General features: G+C 28.8%; 2 protein-coding genes across 2 annotated transcripts; one reads left to right on the top strand and one right to left on the bottom strand.

Annotated features, from left to right (window-relative positions):
* Window positions 1–447: 447 nt before the first annotated feature.
* On the top strand, window positions 448–8,709 carry LOC103837858 (GATA transcription factor 20). Its single transcript, XM_009114241.3, has 2 exons — window positions 448–7,109; window positions 7,513–8,709. Exons 1-2 carry the CDS (start codon window positions 6,783–6,785, stop codon window positions 7,792–7,794), a joined length of 609 nt encoding a protein of 202 aa, XP_009112489.1. The 5' UTR covers window positions 448–6,782; the 3' UTR covers window positions 7,795–8,709.
* A 5,822-nt stretch (window positions 8,710–14,531) lies between these two features.
* On the bottom strand, window positions 14,532–16,249 carry LOC103837856 (non-specific lipid-transfer protein 8). Its single transcript, XM_009114240.2, has 2 exons — window positions 15,288–16,249; window positions 14,532–14,895 (listed from the first exon to the last, which is right to left on the bottom strand). The coding sequence occupies exons 1-2, from the start codon at window positions 15,626–15,628 to the stop codon at window positions 14,886–14,888; spliced, it is 351 nt and encodes a 116-aa protein (XP_009112488.1). The 5' UTR covers window positions 15,629–16,249; the 3' UTR covers window positions 14,532–14,885.
* Window positions 16,250–16,829: the final 580 nt, after the last annotated feature.

Raw genomic sequence — 16,829 nt, 5'->3', positions numbered from 1 at the left:
TTTAACCAGTTCTGATCGTCGTTTATAATGCAGGATTAGATTGAGGACTCAACATGTCAGTTTTTTATACAGTTATTAATGAAAATCATACATTACATCTTTAGCATGTATCACATAAACCGGTTTGTATTAGTTTATAATAGGTACTTACATAAATCTTAAGTCATAATTTAGAATCAATTGCATATTGTACATATATCAAAAGATGATCAACAACATGTTTTTTGTTATTCTTATTCCGTGAAACAATTTAAAAGTGCATGTGTTAGAAAGAAATATGAGAGACATCTCTGCTAATAGCGGCAATCTTTTAATTAAACAATCTAGCTCACCAATCGCAACTTCGATTTTATTCTCTCTGTTTGCTTAAAGCCTGCTTCTTTGGCTCTGTTGAATCTTTTCATATTCTTTGAATCTTTATTTGATCGGTACTATTTTCAGACTTAAGTATATAATATGTCGGTCCATATTCTTGGGTACGCCACAAGAAAAGAAGAAATGGACGAACATATTCTGCATCAAAGTCTACCAATCGCTCAAATTTTGCGTTCTTATTTCTTTGAAAATGCAATCTTACTTTTTTAAAACATTAATAGTTAGTCTCGATTATTCGACAAAATGGGGGAAATATAATGTCTACAAAGTTCCTCAAGAGTAATAACAATCGGATCCGTGCAAGGAGTTTTTAGATGAAATAATTCGAGACAACAGAACTTAAGATAAGGGAAATAGGTTATATGACTTATATCTGTAGACCAATATAATTTCTAATAAAGAAAATACGATCGTAGACAATAATGTATGATGAAAACGACAATTTTGTTGTGTTAAACTGTTAATTCTGTGGGATATATAACAGAGTTGTCTTTTATACGCACATGTACATATTTCGTTAGACCATCTCCAACCCATATTTATTTTCATCTTTATATTTTTCTCTAAAATGCTTCATTGTATACATTTATAATAGAGTTCCTTAATTTATAGGAACAAATATAGAAATATGCTATTTTTATTTCTAATTTTTTTTATCATCAACTTTACAGACTCATACTGACTCTGTAAACCAAACCGGGTGATCTGCATCCCTGTGAACGACAAAAGACGGTTGTTTCCTAACACTGCGTGCTAGTCTATCCGCCATTGAATTTTGCGTCTTTGGTACATATATGATCTCTGATCGGGAGAAGCTCTCTTTCAGGGTCTTGACATCGTCCAAATAATTTACAAAAGCTGGTCATTCTTCTGGTTCCAAAACTATCTTCACCAATTGAAAACAATCTCTAAATATAGAAGCAAAAAATAAATTGCTTCTATATTTTCCTCTAAAATAGAGAAATTCTATTATATAGGTATACATCGGAGCATTTTTACCTTTATAATAGAGATTTTTATTTTTTAAAAAAATTTTAGAAATATACTTAGAGATGCTCATTTTTGCTTTCGGTTTAAGATTTTTCTAGGTTTTTTTGTTGGTATTTACTATATTATTCTTGTCTTGACAAAATTATCATCAATTTTAGGAGAGGAACGAATTAGTATATAAACCCAAAATAGGGAACAAAAGAAAAAAAGAAAAAGAGAAAAAGAATTAGCAGTTGAGTATTTGATGTATCCCGTTGTTTATTCGTTTGTGTGTCTTATTTCTGATTATTGCTTTAAGAAATTACTTTAAGTGTGAGTTTGCTTCTTTGACTGATCAATTGAATCTCGTTCCCCAAGCCAAAAAAAAGAACACAAGATGTTGCTTTTGATCATTGCCAAGAATCTCACTTCGGAATTCTCTTACCTTTACCCTTTTTATTTTCATTCCTAGCTTAAACAGTACTTGTTCTCCTTAATTATGACATGTAATAATTCATATATTGCCTTTATATTAAAGAAGCTTCAGTATTATACCAAATTTTGGTTATGATTTTCAGTTCCAAGAATAGTAAATGACAGTGGTATACCGACAAAAAATGACATGGCATAAAAAGACAAACAATTGATTTTGTCGTTTTTAACATGTGCATTTAGAGCATTTAAGCATCTTTCCATTTTTCTTTTACTTAAGAATATATTATATTTTGAAAACATAAATTGAGATCCTTAGATATTTTTTTATCTATTTTATACAAATAACTGATAAGAAATACGCACAACCCTTAAATAATTTGGTATTAAAGCCAAATTAAATATTCATTAATCATCTCCAAATGGTAAATCAAAACAATGTACATTTTGATGAACCGGAAAAACAACAATAACTAGGTTATAGGAAAATGACAAAGAAACAAACTGGACAAACAACAATAACTAGGTTATAAGGAAATAACAACAAAAATAAACATATCTGAAACAATAAAAGACAAAAAGCGTGGGAAGAAGACTAGTAACGAGCAGCTCGGGTTGTCCCCGATTTCCAGAGTGTCCAAAATCAGCCTTTATCCATCAACAGTGTGCTGTAAAAGTAAGCCACCTTATAGGTCGTCCTGTGGGCATCAAATTAAGGTTGTGATCCATAGGAAAGCATGACTCCTGAAATCCTAGCTACCGCAGTCTACCATGAAATTTACAGTTTCACAGGTTCGATCCACCCCCATGTGTTTTTCTTCATTCAATCCAGGCATGGGTCACTCTGCGCCGTCCCAAATAATCGCCATCTCCAAGATCAGTCCACCGAGTCAATCAATTCGCCCTCAAAAAGCTACAAACCCTAAGAGATCCCGACGACTAACCAGAAAATCCCAGCCTCGACTCCATTGTTCTCTAATAGAGTACTTCTGGCGACGATCCGACAATCCACTAAAACTGCACAAGCTCTCCTAGGGATCCACTGCACAAGGATTCAGAGGAAAGAGAGAATAGAGAAGCACATATTGAGTACCGATTCTTGACTGTTCTGTCACGGCGAGCAGATGCCAAGGGACGGGTGGGAAACTTCTAAAATGTCCCGCGAAGAACACAAAGTTTGGAAGGCTCCACACCCAAACAAAATTGTTGAAATTTTGAAAGAGAAAATTGAAGTGTGTGAGTACATGACAAATTGATGAGAGTAAAGCACACAAACGTGTTTAGGAAAAATATTATTAGACTATCAAAAAAATAATGTTACAAGGTGCATAGTTTATATAGAAAATAAATCAACCTAATTTCTTAAACTAATATAAAATAGTATACAATAGATAACGATAAGTTTCATATTCTAATATATTGATGTATATCCTTAATATTAATCATTGGATTAGGTCGATCTTCTAGATCTCCCGATAGTACACACCTCTCAATTTGTTTTCAAGATATCAGTTTGGTATTTATTTGTTTTTTTATAAATTTGATAGTTATACATGGTAGCTTCGCGAAAGGATATATATATATTTTTTCTTTCTGTTCTAAGTAAATTGTATACTCTAATTCTAATTTTATAATCATTAGTTTCATAGCTTAAAACTAGTAAATATCATTTTCAATTTAGCTAACTTTGGCTGTTGTTCAATACTGTGTTCCACTTTTCTCTTCGTTTTCTCATCAATTGCCAGATTCATACTATAAGTCAGACCAGGTCCTTGGTTTGTTGAGGCTACAAGCCAAAAAAAATTATGTGGTTGGCTAGCCTTGAACCCTGCACCTCTTGTAAAAGATAGAGACATTAGACCAATGTACTAAAAATTAGATATTATATTTTTGTCAACCATTAAAATAGATCTTTGACTTCACCATGCACACTACTAAATTGTAGTTTTGCTTAAGATCTTTTTTTTATAGTGCAAGTTTCGAGCCTTTTGGTCCGTAATATCTCACAGATCTGTAATCAACCTTTAAATATCTATACTATTAAAAGGAAATCATTCTGAAAAAATCTACTTAAAAAAGTTATTGCACCTATTTATTTTGGTCCAACCTATTATATACAACTAAATATTAATAATTTAATCCTATTATATTAACCAAAATCTATGTTCGACTAGAATTGGTCAACACACCCATTTAGATATACGTGTTGTGTTATGATTATTATTTTCTACATTACCTACGTACAATATTCCTCTAATATACACTAAAGTCTTAAACGTGAGTCTGAGGGTATATATTTTTAATGTTTCGATGAACCACCATGGAATATTCATGCTTCTGTGAAATTTATTTTTGGTCGAATGTCTATGTGAGTTTTGAAGATTATATTTGCAACACTATGTTAGTCGTCATCATCTTGCAGTTTCCGCTTCATATTTTTACAACACATAATAAGTGCCATGTGGTAGAACATGGCAATTATGCCTTATTGGTAATGAGTTGTCAGGTCACGAATCAGTCTGTTTCAAAAAAATTTCTTATCAGTCCAATTGAAAACAGGTTATATGCGATGGAGCCGAGGAAGACAAAGAAGGAGAAACAGAAAAGAAAAATCAGAAGAAAATCCTCACCGGCTATTAATGAAATCTTTCAAAAAAAATTAATTTCAAAATTTAAGGAAATTTTAGATTTGATATAATCTAAAAACTTAACAAATAGCTATCTCTATGGAATTATCAAAATATTCTTTAGCGTATTTATCCACAAATATAATAATTATATAATGATAATTTTACTAAAAAATATTAAACATAAAAATGAAACAATTTTTATCAAATCTTTCACTTAAATCCACACATAACTACATAACAAAATACTTTAAATCAATAACATCAGCTGCAATCAAGTTAATATATGTCAACTACATGTATTCCCTGTCGCTTTTGTTAAACAAAAGTAAGATATATCATTTGACTCAAAAATTTGAGAAATATTAAATCTTTAATCAAAGATCTTTCCAAAAACATTTGTTTCGATTTTTCAGATTAACGTTACAAAAACTTTGAATTAATGTGAAATCTTACAGAAATCAGAACGCTTTTACGAATCATATGCTTAAAATGAAAACTATTTTCTAAAAAAAAAATACTCACTAATAAACCTACAATATTTAGACACATCAAATATTTACAAATCAAAATTGATAAAAGTACTTTAGAAAACTATCTGTTACAAAAATTATATATATTACGTTAACTTAAATTTTATTATTTAATATAATTTTAAAAATATTAAAAAATCATATAACTTTATATCATTAAATTAGCCAAAAATCTGTTAAACAAATCTTAAATTTAACCAATTCAACAAATGTAACTCTTATAAAACGCACACAAAATATAATGTAAGAGAGTAGGCTTGGACATTCGAATTTTTGGATCAAGTACGGATCGTTCTTTTCCGATCCGTATTTTACGAGTCCATACATGTGGCCCTAACAAGGTATATAATAATTTTTGGTTTGGATTCAGGTAGGTTCGTTTATTTCAGGTCTGGATGGGTCCGGTCCATAATTCAGATACCTGTAATTTTAGGTACGTAACAGATCTGGATCGTTATTCGTTCAGGTATTGAAGACCCGAAAAACTCGAAGTACCAGAAAAATGCCAGAAACACGAAAAATACTCAAAAACTCAAAACTACCTAAAAATATTCAAATATCCAAAAAATCCAAAAATTTAACATGAACATAAAAACCAAAAATACCTAAACTTTATCCACATACCCAAAATATATTTTTTAAAATTTTGAAATTTTATTCGAAACTCAAAACTATAACCGAAAATCTGAAACAAAAACATATTCACAATATCCAAAAATACCTAATAACAAAATATTTTTGTTACCCAATAAAGTCTTGGATATGATCCGTACTCGAACAAAGCCCCGCGGGTCCAAAGAAATACACTATAGGTACTTTTCTTTGACCTAGACCCAAACCAAACCTGATTTCGGGTTGGTTTCGGATAAAATACCTAGATTTAAGAGAGAATTACATAATAATGTACATACAAAATCTTAAATAAACTAATTCATAAATTATATATATATATATATATATATTTTTTTAAAAAATATCTTCTTCTATGTAATACGAATTTATAACATAATAATGGAAAAAAAATTAAAATGGTAATTCATATTAAAAATTATGTACAATTTAAAAACCCGCGCTTTTGAAGCGCGGATCAAAATCTAGTTCTGATTTAAAGAATAACCATCTATACCAAAGATGGTTTGAACCTGGAGAACAAGGACACCAACCCTTTTATATATATATTACCACTAGACTACCAACATTTTGGTTAACTGTTAAACATTTATACTTTGCTTTTATCACTTTTATTCAAAACAAACATGTAAAGGAAACAACTCATTTTATGTATATATACTTGTAAAACTTGTTCCTGAAATGTCTGCAAAAACTGAAACTGACATGAAAGAACCATTTGAATTAAAGAAACAAAAAAAGAGAACTAACTGAATAACTTTGATATTTATTCAAAATTGCAACATAAAAACAAATTATCTGTCAACACGAGGAAATGAGAATGTTAAACATGTATCCGGTATTTGAATATAGGAACTGAAATAAAAAGTGGTGCTCCACTTAATTCTTTAAAAAATCTATTATATTATTGGCTGATGCCAATTGTTTCCGTACCCGAAAACGAAAAACTCGATTAAGGAAATAGTGAGTTAACTAAAGCCCTTGAGAATATTCATTGTAGAATTGTTGCTTTCTTTAGATAAAGTAGAAAAGTAATGCATGTAATCTTCACTACAATAGATTTGATCATACCAATTCCTTTTGTCGTTAAGTTAAACAAAGGCTCTATATATATGTAGCCATGTCTTAATGTGTACCTTATAACCTACTCACAAAGCAACCAGACAACACATACATCTCTCATCTCTCTATTCTCTCTCACTGTAAACTTCAAATTATGATGGGATACAAAACAAACGCTAATTTCTCCATGTTGTACGACCAAGACCACCCTCATAATTATGATTATGATGACCTCTCTTCATCAACTTCTGTTGATTGCACTCTCTCCCTTGGAACACCATCTACTCGTCTCGACGAACACCATAGATTTTCTTCTGCCAATTCTAACAACATCTCCGGCGACTTCTTCTTTCACGGAGGAAGCCCAAAAACGACGACGTCTTACAAGAAGAGCGGTAGTGAACACAACCTGCCTCGCCGTTGTGCTAGCTGCGACACAACTTCTACTCCTCTATGGAGAAACGGACCAAAAGGGCCTAAGGTAATTTAATAATAAAAGCAAAAGGTGTCATTTTAGCTATTCGAAAGTTAAAAAACTATTAGATATTATGCAAAACTCATAAAGACATTTGGCATTCTACCAAAAGAAAAGTAGGACTTTACTCAATATTTGTAACATCATACAGAAATTGAATGTTATATAACTCTTTTTTTGCAAATCATTAACTCTAATTTAATTTACTTTTAAATATTTAAAACAGCTAGGTTATGTTAAGTTTATAGCTAAAATTAACAATTCTTAAAATTATATAAAGAATGTTAAGCTATCATTTATTATTTTAATCTCGACTAAATAACGTATTCATATCTAGTCAGACTAAATCAACAATATATATACATTTTAATAATATTTTGGATGTGACAAATGATCCAACATGGCGCAGTCGTTATGCAATGCGTGTGGAATCAGATTCAAGAAGGAAGAGAGGCGTGCAGCCGCCAGAAACTCAATAACGTCCGGTGGTGGTTCATCAGTGGCAGAAGTTCCGGCAGAGAACCTGTACAACGGAGGTGGAAACTATTACACTCATCATCACTATGCTTCGTCGTCACCCTCGTGGGCTCATCAGAACACACAAAGAGTTCAGTATTTCTCGCCGGCACCGGAGATGGAATATCCGTTCGTTGATGACGTCACGGCTGCCTCGTTTCTGTCTTGGAACTGACGTCACCGAAACCAATGGCCTTCTCCACCATTTTTGACGAGATAAACGTTAACTATGGATGATGATGACGATGATGAAAGGTCTTGTCATAGATTCTCACCCAAAGTAAATCAGTCCTGGTCAAATTCATTATAGATTCTTTTTATTTATCTATTTCTTACATCGACTCTATCTCCTTTTTTTTGTCGACGCCCATCGACTCTATCTCCTTGTGTTTTCTTTTTATGACTTTTTGAAAGATAAATATATATATATATATGTACTGTTTACAACCCTTTTCATGATATTCCACTTGTTTTGAGTTTTGACCGTATATGTTATGATACATAGTATTAGAGATGTCAAACAGGTTTACCCATCCCGTTCCGTTCTATACCGCGGTGGGTTAGTCATCGAGCGGGTCACAGCGAACCTGTTCCGTGCGGACTGCGGTCTTCAAAATGCTGGCCCAAACCTGTACCACGGAATATATAGGCCTTCGCGCGAGACACCTCCTTATCAAACCGTCTGCTACATCTTCTTTCATGAATGTTCAAATAGAAGAGTTGTGTAAGAGAGATGAAGAGAGCTCATTAAGTTTCACTAAAGCCTTATCAAAATCAATGCCACAAAGCTCCGTTTGTGCTTGCATTTTTGAGTTAAAAGCTTTCTTTTATTATCACCATAAGCTTTTGTTAAGTTTGAATCTTATTGAGTTGTTGTCTTTGTAATAATTTGTCTCAAGTGTTGTATGTCTTCATCAAACCATCTCTCTTTTTCATTATTTGGATTGCAAAAAAATTTGTGAATCACTTTGCCAAATTATACAAATGACGTGATATACGACTAACTTTTCTTCTAAACAACACTATTGTAACCAATTTTTTTTAATTAAAAAAAACACCACTTCACAGTACTGAAAACAAAACCAATCAACTTAATCAAGAAATATCACATTGTAATAAATCAATTCATAGTTATGTATAATAAAAAGAGAAAACCAAATCAAAACACCCCAAGAACTCGAATCATCATCGCTGGAGTCGTCATCGCCGGAGCTCGAATCATCATCACCGGAACTCGAGTTATCATCGCCGGAACTCCTTACGTTTACTGGGGAAAAAGTCACAAAAATCGCTTTTTTCTCACTTTCTTTTTCGTTTTTTTCAGGTAAAATAAAAAATAAAGAAAAAATACGGGTCTATGTAATCCCGTATAACCTGTTTCGGCTCATCCCGCAAAAAACCTAGTCCCGCAAAGATCTATCCCGTGAAGCCCGCAAATTTGCGGACCTAAAAAATCTCGTCCCAATACCGTCCCATGACAACCTTTTACGGATCAGGTCCACGGTCCAGATCCATAATTGCCATCTCTACATAGTATATGATGTATCTCTCAATGTTCTCAACTTTATTCTACATCGTTTTATCCCTTAGCACTTTTATTTTGTAACCTAAGGCTTGGCGATGGCTTGTTTCGTAGCAAAAAGTTATTTTTATTGAATGTTAAGTTTGTTGATAAAATTTAGGGAATGATTAACATCGAGTCAATCAAAAGGATCAAAAGACTCGGAAATAATGGACAACAACTGAGTGTATCATATAGATATATATATCATGATTAAGGATTCGAGTTGCCAAGTTAAGATCCCACAGCTAGATTGTGATTATTCTCTAAATGATACTAGATTGTTGGGTTACGGAATATCTTCTTTCCCAAAAAGAGAGCAAAAATAGAAGAAAATTGTAAGAATTTCAGATTTGATCATAATAATGTTTTTATGGTAAATGAATGTAAGTCTAACGTTTGTAGAGTCGTAATCGAGTCTGTTCAAGTTGATAAAAACAAAAGTAAGTGTAAATGATCATCTCCATGGGTATTTCATTTTCCATTTTTGCTTCTTTTTTGACGTAAATGTATTTTTATCTTTTTTTCAAACTTTGAAGAATTGAACAGTTGAAAAAATATTGTTTAGTTTTTCATTTTTTGAAAATTAAAATTTTAATTACGTACAAAACGAATCCTTAATTTTAACTTATTGTTATTTTTACTTAAACAAAAGTGTTAAAGTTACCCAATTAGTTTTAAATTTTGTATTATTATTTACATCTAATTAAATATTAATAGCGAAGAACATAAAAATATTCATTCTCGAGAATTTTATGTTCGATTTAGAAGAATTCAAAATAAAATATATTCATTTTTAGTTTCAGAATACTTTGGTTAATCACTTAAGAGAAATATATATTTGGTATCCCCTATATAGTAAAAGAGAAACATTACAACATTTGAGGTAGCCATGTGTCATCACCACTAGAATCTCTAGAGAAATATGTTGGTCCATCTAAATATATAATAAGCTGTTTATTAAACTAACCATAAATTAATTATTAATGTTCTTCATTCTTTCCATAAATAAAAATTACGGAATTGCCTAATATGGTTAAAATATATATGAAAATTAATGATTTTCCATAATAAAGATTGATAAAAAAATACTGTAAATTTTTCAATTTTAACTTATTAAAATACAATAAACAACCACATTAACCATATAATAAAATTTAGATTTTTCTGTATATGTGATATAGTCATTTTTAAAAATTACTATAAATTACAAATGATTACAAAAAATTTAATGTGAGAGTTTTAACAGTTTTAGTAATTTATAGTTATTTTTAAAAATTCAAAATATCACATATACATAAAAATCTAAAATTATATATATATATATATATATATATACAAATTTAGATTTTTCCGTATATGTGATATTTTGAATTTTTTTAAATGACTATAAATTACGAAAACTGTTAAAAGTTTCACATTAAAATTTTTATGAACCATGGTTTAAATTTTTATATGACAAGGTACAAATGATTACAAAATCATATAAGTATGAAGACTCATTTAATAAATATTAAGATTAAATATATATATATATATAGTGTATATGTTAATTTCATTGTTTGAACAATTTTTTTGATAAAAGCTTTGAACAAATAAAACAACTTAATAGTTAGATTTTAAATTTTACATTGATTTCTTTTTTAAAAAAAAATTATAAATTGCAAAAACTATTAAACATCACACAATGAAAAAAATTGTTATCAGTAATTCAAAGTTTTGTTATAAGAAGATACAAACGATCAAAAAAATATGAGTAGAAAAAATATTTAATAAATATCAATATTAAAAAATATTATATATCTATGTAAATATCATTTAAATTTAAATATAGACAATATAAAATAAAAAATGTCTGTTTGGATTAATAAAATTTATTTGTGTGATTGCATCAATTTGACAATATACGTAATAGTCACTGATTTTTAATATCTAATATATGTTTATTATTTCTTATTGTGTAAAAAATATATAATACGTAAAACTAATTTATATATAATGTTTATTCCATGCAATGCGCGGATCTTAATCTAGTGTTTCTTATAAGGTCTAGGGAAAACTTAATATTTTATTAGTTGTCTCCAAAGATATTTTCTTTAGTCAGCAACTAAAATATATTTGATCAGATTTGATCCGAAGGTTTGTAGATATTAAAATATCGGACGGGAGTTACACAGAAAAATATTTTTTGTTGTACTCTTTTCTTTTGGAGGGAATTTACACTTGAGAACGGAAATCCCCTATATATTATCTGAGAAGCATTATTGTAACATTTTTTTGTAGCCACGTGTTATCACTAAAATAATTCTTAGAATCCTTAGAGAAATAAGTTGGTCTATCTAAATATATAATAAGTTTTTTATTAAACCACAATAAATACATTATTAATGTGCTTCATTATTTCCTTAAATAAAATTACGGAATCGCCTAATGTAGCTAAAGTATATATGACACTAAATGATTTTTGAATAATAACGATTTGATAAAAATAAGTGTGTATTATAATTATATTTGTTTATTTTTAAGCAATTAAAATAAATTAAACAATCATAGTAACCATATAATAAAAATTTTAAAAAATATTTATATATTATATATTATATTTTGAATTTTTAAAAATGAGTATAAATTACTAAAATTGTTAAAAGTTTCACATTCAAATTTTGTAATCTATGATTTAAAAATTTTGGTATGACATGATACAAATAATTAAAAAATAATATAAGTTGAAAGTCTTATTTAATAAGTATCAAAAATAAAAGATATATAAATATATGTATCATTTTAAATTAAACTGTATGCTATATTAAAATACATAAATATTTTAATTTTGAAATTTACTTTGAACATTTTTGTGATAAAAAATTTGAAAAAATATTGACAACTTAATTTTTTTAAAAATTATAAATTACTTAAAAAATTAACCCCACAGTGAAAATTTTGTTATCACTAATTTAGACTTTTTGCTATAACAAATACAAATGATAAAAAATATGAGCAAAAAATATCATCTAATAAATATTAATATTAAAATATACCATATATATGTTACTATCATTTAGATTTAATTATATATCATATCAAATAGAAAAGTTATTTTTTTTATTTATAAAATTTATTTATATGTTCGCACCAATTTAATTATATAAGTAGTAGATAATGACTTTTAATTATTCAATATATATTTATTATTTCATAATATTTTATAAATATATAATATATAAAATAATTTATATATATAATGTTTATTTGTGCAAGGCGCGGATCTTAACCTAGTTTCTTTATAAAATATAATGTTCTTTGTTTATTTATGTTATGTGTAATAATCGTATCATATGGTCATATTTAATATTCCAATAAATAGTATTTATGTCATTTTGATAAGCTGCTTTGTTGGGTCTATTTTGTCGAGAAAACCGGATGGGATTTTGTCGGGATAGTTTGCGAATTTCGGACACACCTCCCGATGAACTCTTAACAAAATATTTCACCGTAAAAAAATTTCGGAAATGTTTTTGACACCAGTTGTTTCACGGGGAAATTCTAGATAATCATAAGCCTGTCAAGATTATTACCAATGACTTAATGTCCATTGGAAAAATTCCTGAAGAACCAAATGTCTGACGGGATTTTTACCGACAGCAAAAAATTTATCGATGGAAAAATGACTTTTACGATGCACATCAATATTTGGACATTTAAAATAATGTTCATCCAATTATCAAAAAAAAATTCTTAACATGCATATGACATCTAGATTATCTCGCAACAAATAACCATTTCAATATGACAAATCCTAAAAAAATTACTCTTTTTTTTCTATTTGTGGTGTTCTCCAAACACTGGATAATGTAATTTCACTATCTTAATTAGTCCAACAAATCACTTCTACTTAATTTATGAGGTGGATTGTCAAACACCTTCTTTTTCTTCTTAAACAATGTTTTACTCATACGTAATCATGTGGTAAAAATCTCAATTGATCATCAAACCAACACGTTTTAGTCTATGTATTCGTTAGAAAACATATGTATTATATTAGCAACAAGGGCACAATAGCCTCTCATGCATTGTTTATACAAGTATCATATTATATGCTGGAAAATTACTTATTGTCAACAAAAATATGTCCACATTTAAAAAAATTCTTCACAAGAAATAGCGTATGTAAGAACACCATGCTTACATAGTAGTTCCAACTCATATATCAATAACTGAAGAAATAAATCAAGTAATCTCTTAGGATGCTCCTGCCCAGGGACGAGAATAAAGAAAAACAAAAAACTCCCATCACATACATAGATTTGGAGGTAAGTTGTAAGGTGTCACAATTACTGATCATAATGAATATTGTCTTATATGCTTTTGAATGGGTTGAAACCATCATATGACAGTCCAAGATAGACATTTCTTCTCATGTTCATAAGTTTCAGATCTTTGATTGGCAATACTTTTACTCTTCACCATCTGAAAGATGTGTAATATCACCATCTTTTGAGTGCTCCACATGCTATCTCACTGGTCATATTGTGCGTTCTGAATTATATAGGTATAGCCTATTCAGCATTTTTGTTAAAGGAAAATAGCATACCTTTTTATATGAAACTGCAACTCTTGCGCTTGTCTCTTGATTTCCACAAAAGCGACATCTTTTTAGTTTTTATTCTCATTCCAGTAAATTATCAAATTATCAATGCATACATCAATCACCTAATACAGTAAATCAAGACCAGTTACCAGGTTCTGAACCCCGTAATATGAACCATGTGCAAGATTATCTTCATGTGAATATCTTTCACAAAATCAACAATCGCATTAATATATTCTTCATCCAAATTATAACATTTCTTTATGGCTATCGATCTATTTGAAGAAGATATTTTTTGCTTTTTTTTGTAAATGAGAAAAAAATGGTATTTAAAAGGTGGTATTTATAGATAAATCTGATCGATTTTTTGACGAAATTCTAACTAAAAATTCCAAATTCGTCAAGAATTTTGAATTTTTCAAACGGATAAATAAAAGTTATAATTTCGTCAAGAATCTGTCAGAATGGTTTCAAAATTTTTGTTTCTTGTTGGACATCCGTCGAAAAACACAGCTAGTATATAATTTGTTCCTCGAGAATTCGTCGAATTTGTCCGGAGTCTGTCGAAAATTTTCAACTGATTCCAAACGTCTTTATTTAAATTTATTTTGGTCAATCTTTTGTCGGAAACACTCGCTTTCTTGTAGTGGCATCTATACCTACATGGCGAGATCACCTTTCATAAAATTAATATTCAACCGCACGAAATATAGAATTTTCATGACACATCAGGTCACACAAATACCCAAACCACCGGCGAAAATAAGTGCACTAGTTAATAATTTAAGAGATATTACTTATACATGAACATATGCATACATAACGAAATTATATGAACCTTATAAGTTGGCCTAGAGACACAAACAAGATAATACAAGGCCTTTATTGATGTAAATGTCATACGTAAGAATGATAGACGGACCACTCCTCGATACTGAAAATATCTCAAAAATATTACTTATACTGTTATACATGAACATATGCATACATAACGAAATTATATGAACCTTATAATGATTTGGCCTAGAGACACAAACAAGATAATACAAGGCCTTTATTGATGTAAATGTCATACATAAGAATGATAGACGGACCACTCCTCGATACTGAAAATATCTCAACCAACCCTGCAAATAAAAAATTCCAATAAAATCAAGTTATGTTTTATTTCAGCCTTTAAATTTAGAATTTAATTTAAACAAAATAATAAACAGTATTAAATAAGTACTACAATATTTTTTAAATTTCTAGTAAATTTCATTTATTAAAATAGTAATAATTACTCAATATTTCACATAATTACAATTAATTTTTATCCTTTTTAGTAGCGTTTCGTTTTAAATTAATAAAATAAGTTAATAAATTTGTGAATTTTGATAATGTATTTCTAAGAATATTACTATCTTAATCTTCAAAGGATGTTACGGTATTCTATTGTCACAAGCTTTAGTACGTTCAATATAAAGTTATTAATAATAGTATTAGACAATAAATTTAGTCAAGAGCATATCAAACGTACGTATTGCAGTCGACCGTAGAAGATGCATCAACAGGCAAGCTCGCGTTACAATTGCTAGCGAGGGCTTTAGCCAATTCAGGCTTCACGGTGACACTGTTGGCCACTGACTTGATGCATTGACAAGCCGCCTTTTTATCAGCGGATGTAGTGGTCGCTGCATCTAAACTCCTAACTCCGTCGCAGCAAGTCTCCGGAGGTTGTCCACTTCCGCTAGTCAAGTAGCTAACACATGGCTGCAAATCGCTTAGAACAACACTGCAAGATATCGCAGATTCGGAATAACGAGGTGTTAAAAATATTCCGAGAACGAAGATGGTCACTAAACTTTTCAATATGCTCATTGTAGAAAGAAATAATAAAATCTTATGGTTTTATAGTTTTCTTCCTTGTTTTTGTTATATATGTAAAGTGAAGACGAAGGGGTTATATATAAGGTGAATTGCGAAATTATATTACCAAATTTTTTAAAATTAGAGAATTATTAGATGTTGGTGTAATTGTGATTGAGTGTAAGCTACTACTAATGTACATAAAAACTTCAACATTTTGGTACGATTATTCTTTTAAATAGATATTATTTAGGTCCAGGTAGTTAGGTTTGTATAAGTCTTGTCATTTTGGGTTTGCACATATTACTTTTATAATCATTTTGGTACCATTTGTAATTACAATACTCAAAGATTACGTGTTTGCTAAACTATTGGAGATTTGGAGGTTATGGGTCATGTAGTCCATTGAAGGGTAAATTAATCACTGAGTAATTAAATTATACTAGTAACTAGGTGTTCTGCCCGCACATGCAGGCATAGTATTCTTATAAATATTTATCTGTTTATAACTATTAAATCAAAACTAAAATAATAAATTATTAATTATGTTTTTTAAAAGATAAATCAGACATTAAACTTTATATTTTATAATAAAAAATATTATTTCAGATAAAACACAACATATTTAAGAATTATCTTATGTTTTAAAAATATATTTTATTTTTAAGAATTTTATTATATTTACTTATAGTCAATTATCAAATATAATATATAAACAAAATATTATTAATATATATTCATTAGTTTTATCAAAATATATATATGCTTATTGTTGTGTTAAATTTTAAAAACATTCACAAATATTTTAGGAAATATATTTATTTGTTTGATTAGCATTTAACTATAAATTGTTATATATCTAACTATAAATTTTATAATAAAATATTATTTTCAGATAACAACATAATATATCTAAGAATTATCTTATGTTTTAAAACATATTTTTATTTTTGAAAATTTTATTATATTTATAGATAGTCAATTATCTAATATAATATATAAATATAATAGTATTAATAGAAGTTCGTTTTTAATTATTTGGATTTTAGATAATTATTATTATTATTATTAATTTTAATCACTTATTTAATCAGATATATTTTAAATTCGTTTTTTATTTTCGACTAATTTATATAATTTATTCATTAAAGGTATAAACGATTTATTATTAATTTTAAATCACTTTTTAATAAGATAGATTTGATATTCGTTT

The sequence above is a fragment of the Brassica rapa genome, chromosome A09 (genome assembly GCF_000309985.2).
Source record: "Brassica rapa cultivar Chiifu-401-42 chromosome A09, CAAS_Brap_v3.01, whole genome shotgun sequence".
Lineage (NCBI taxonomy): Eukaryota > Viridiplantae > Streptophyta > Magnoliopsida > Brassicales > Brassicaceae > Brassica > Brassica rapa.
Note: the sequence above shows the minus strand (reverse complement) of the source record. Positions and strands in the feature narration are given on the sequence as shown.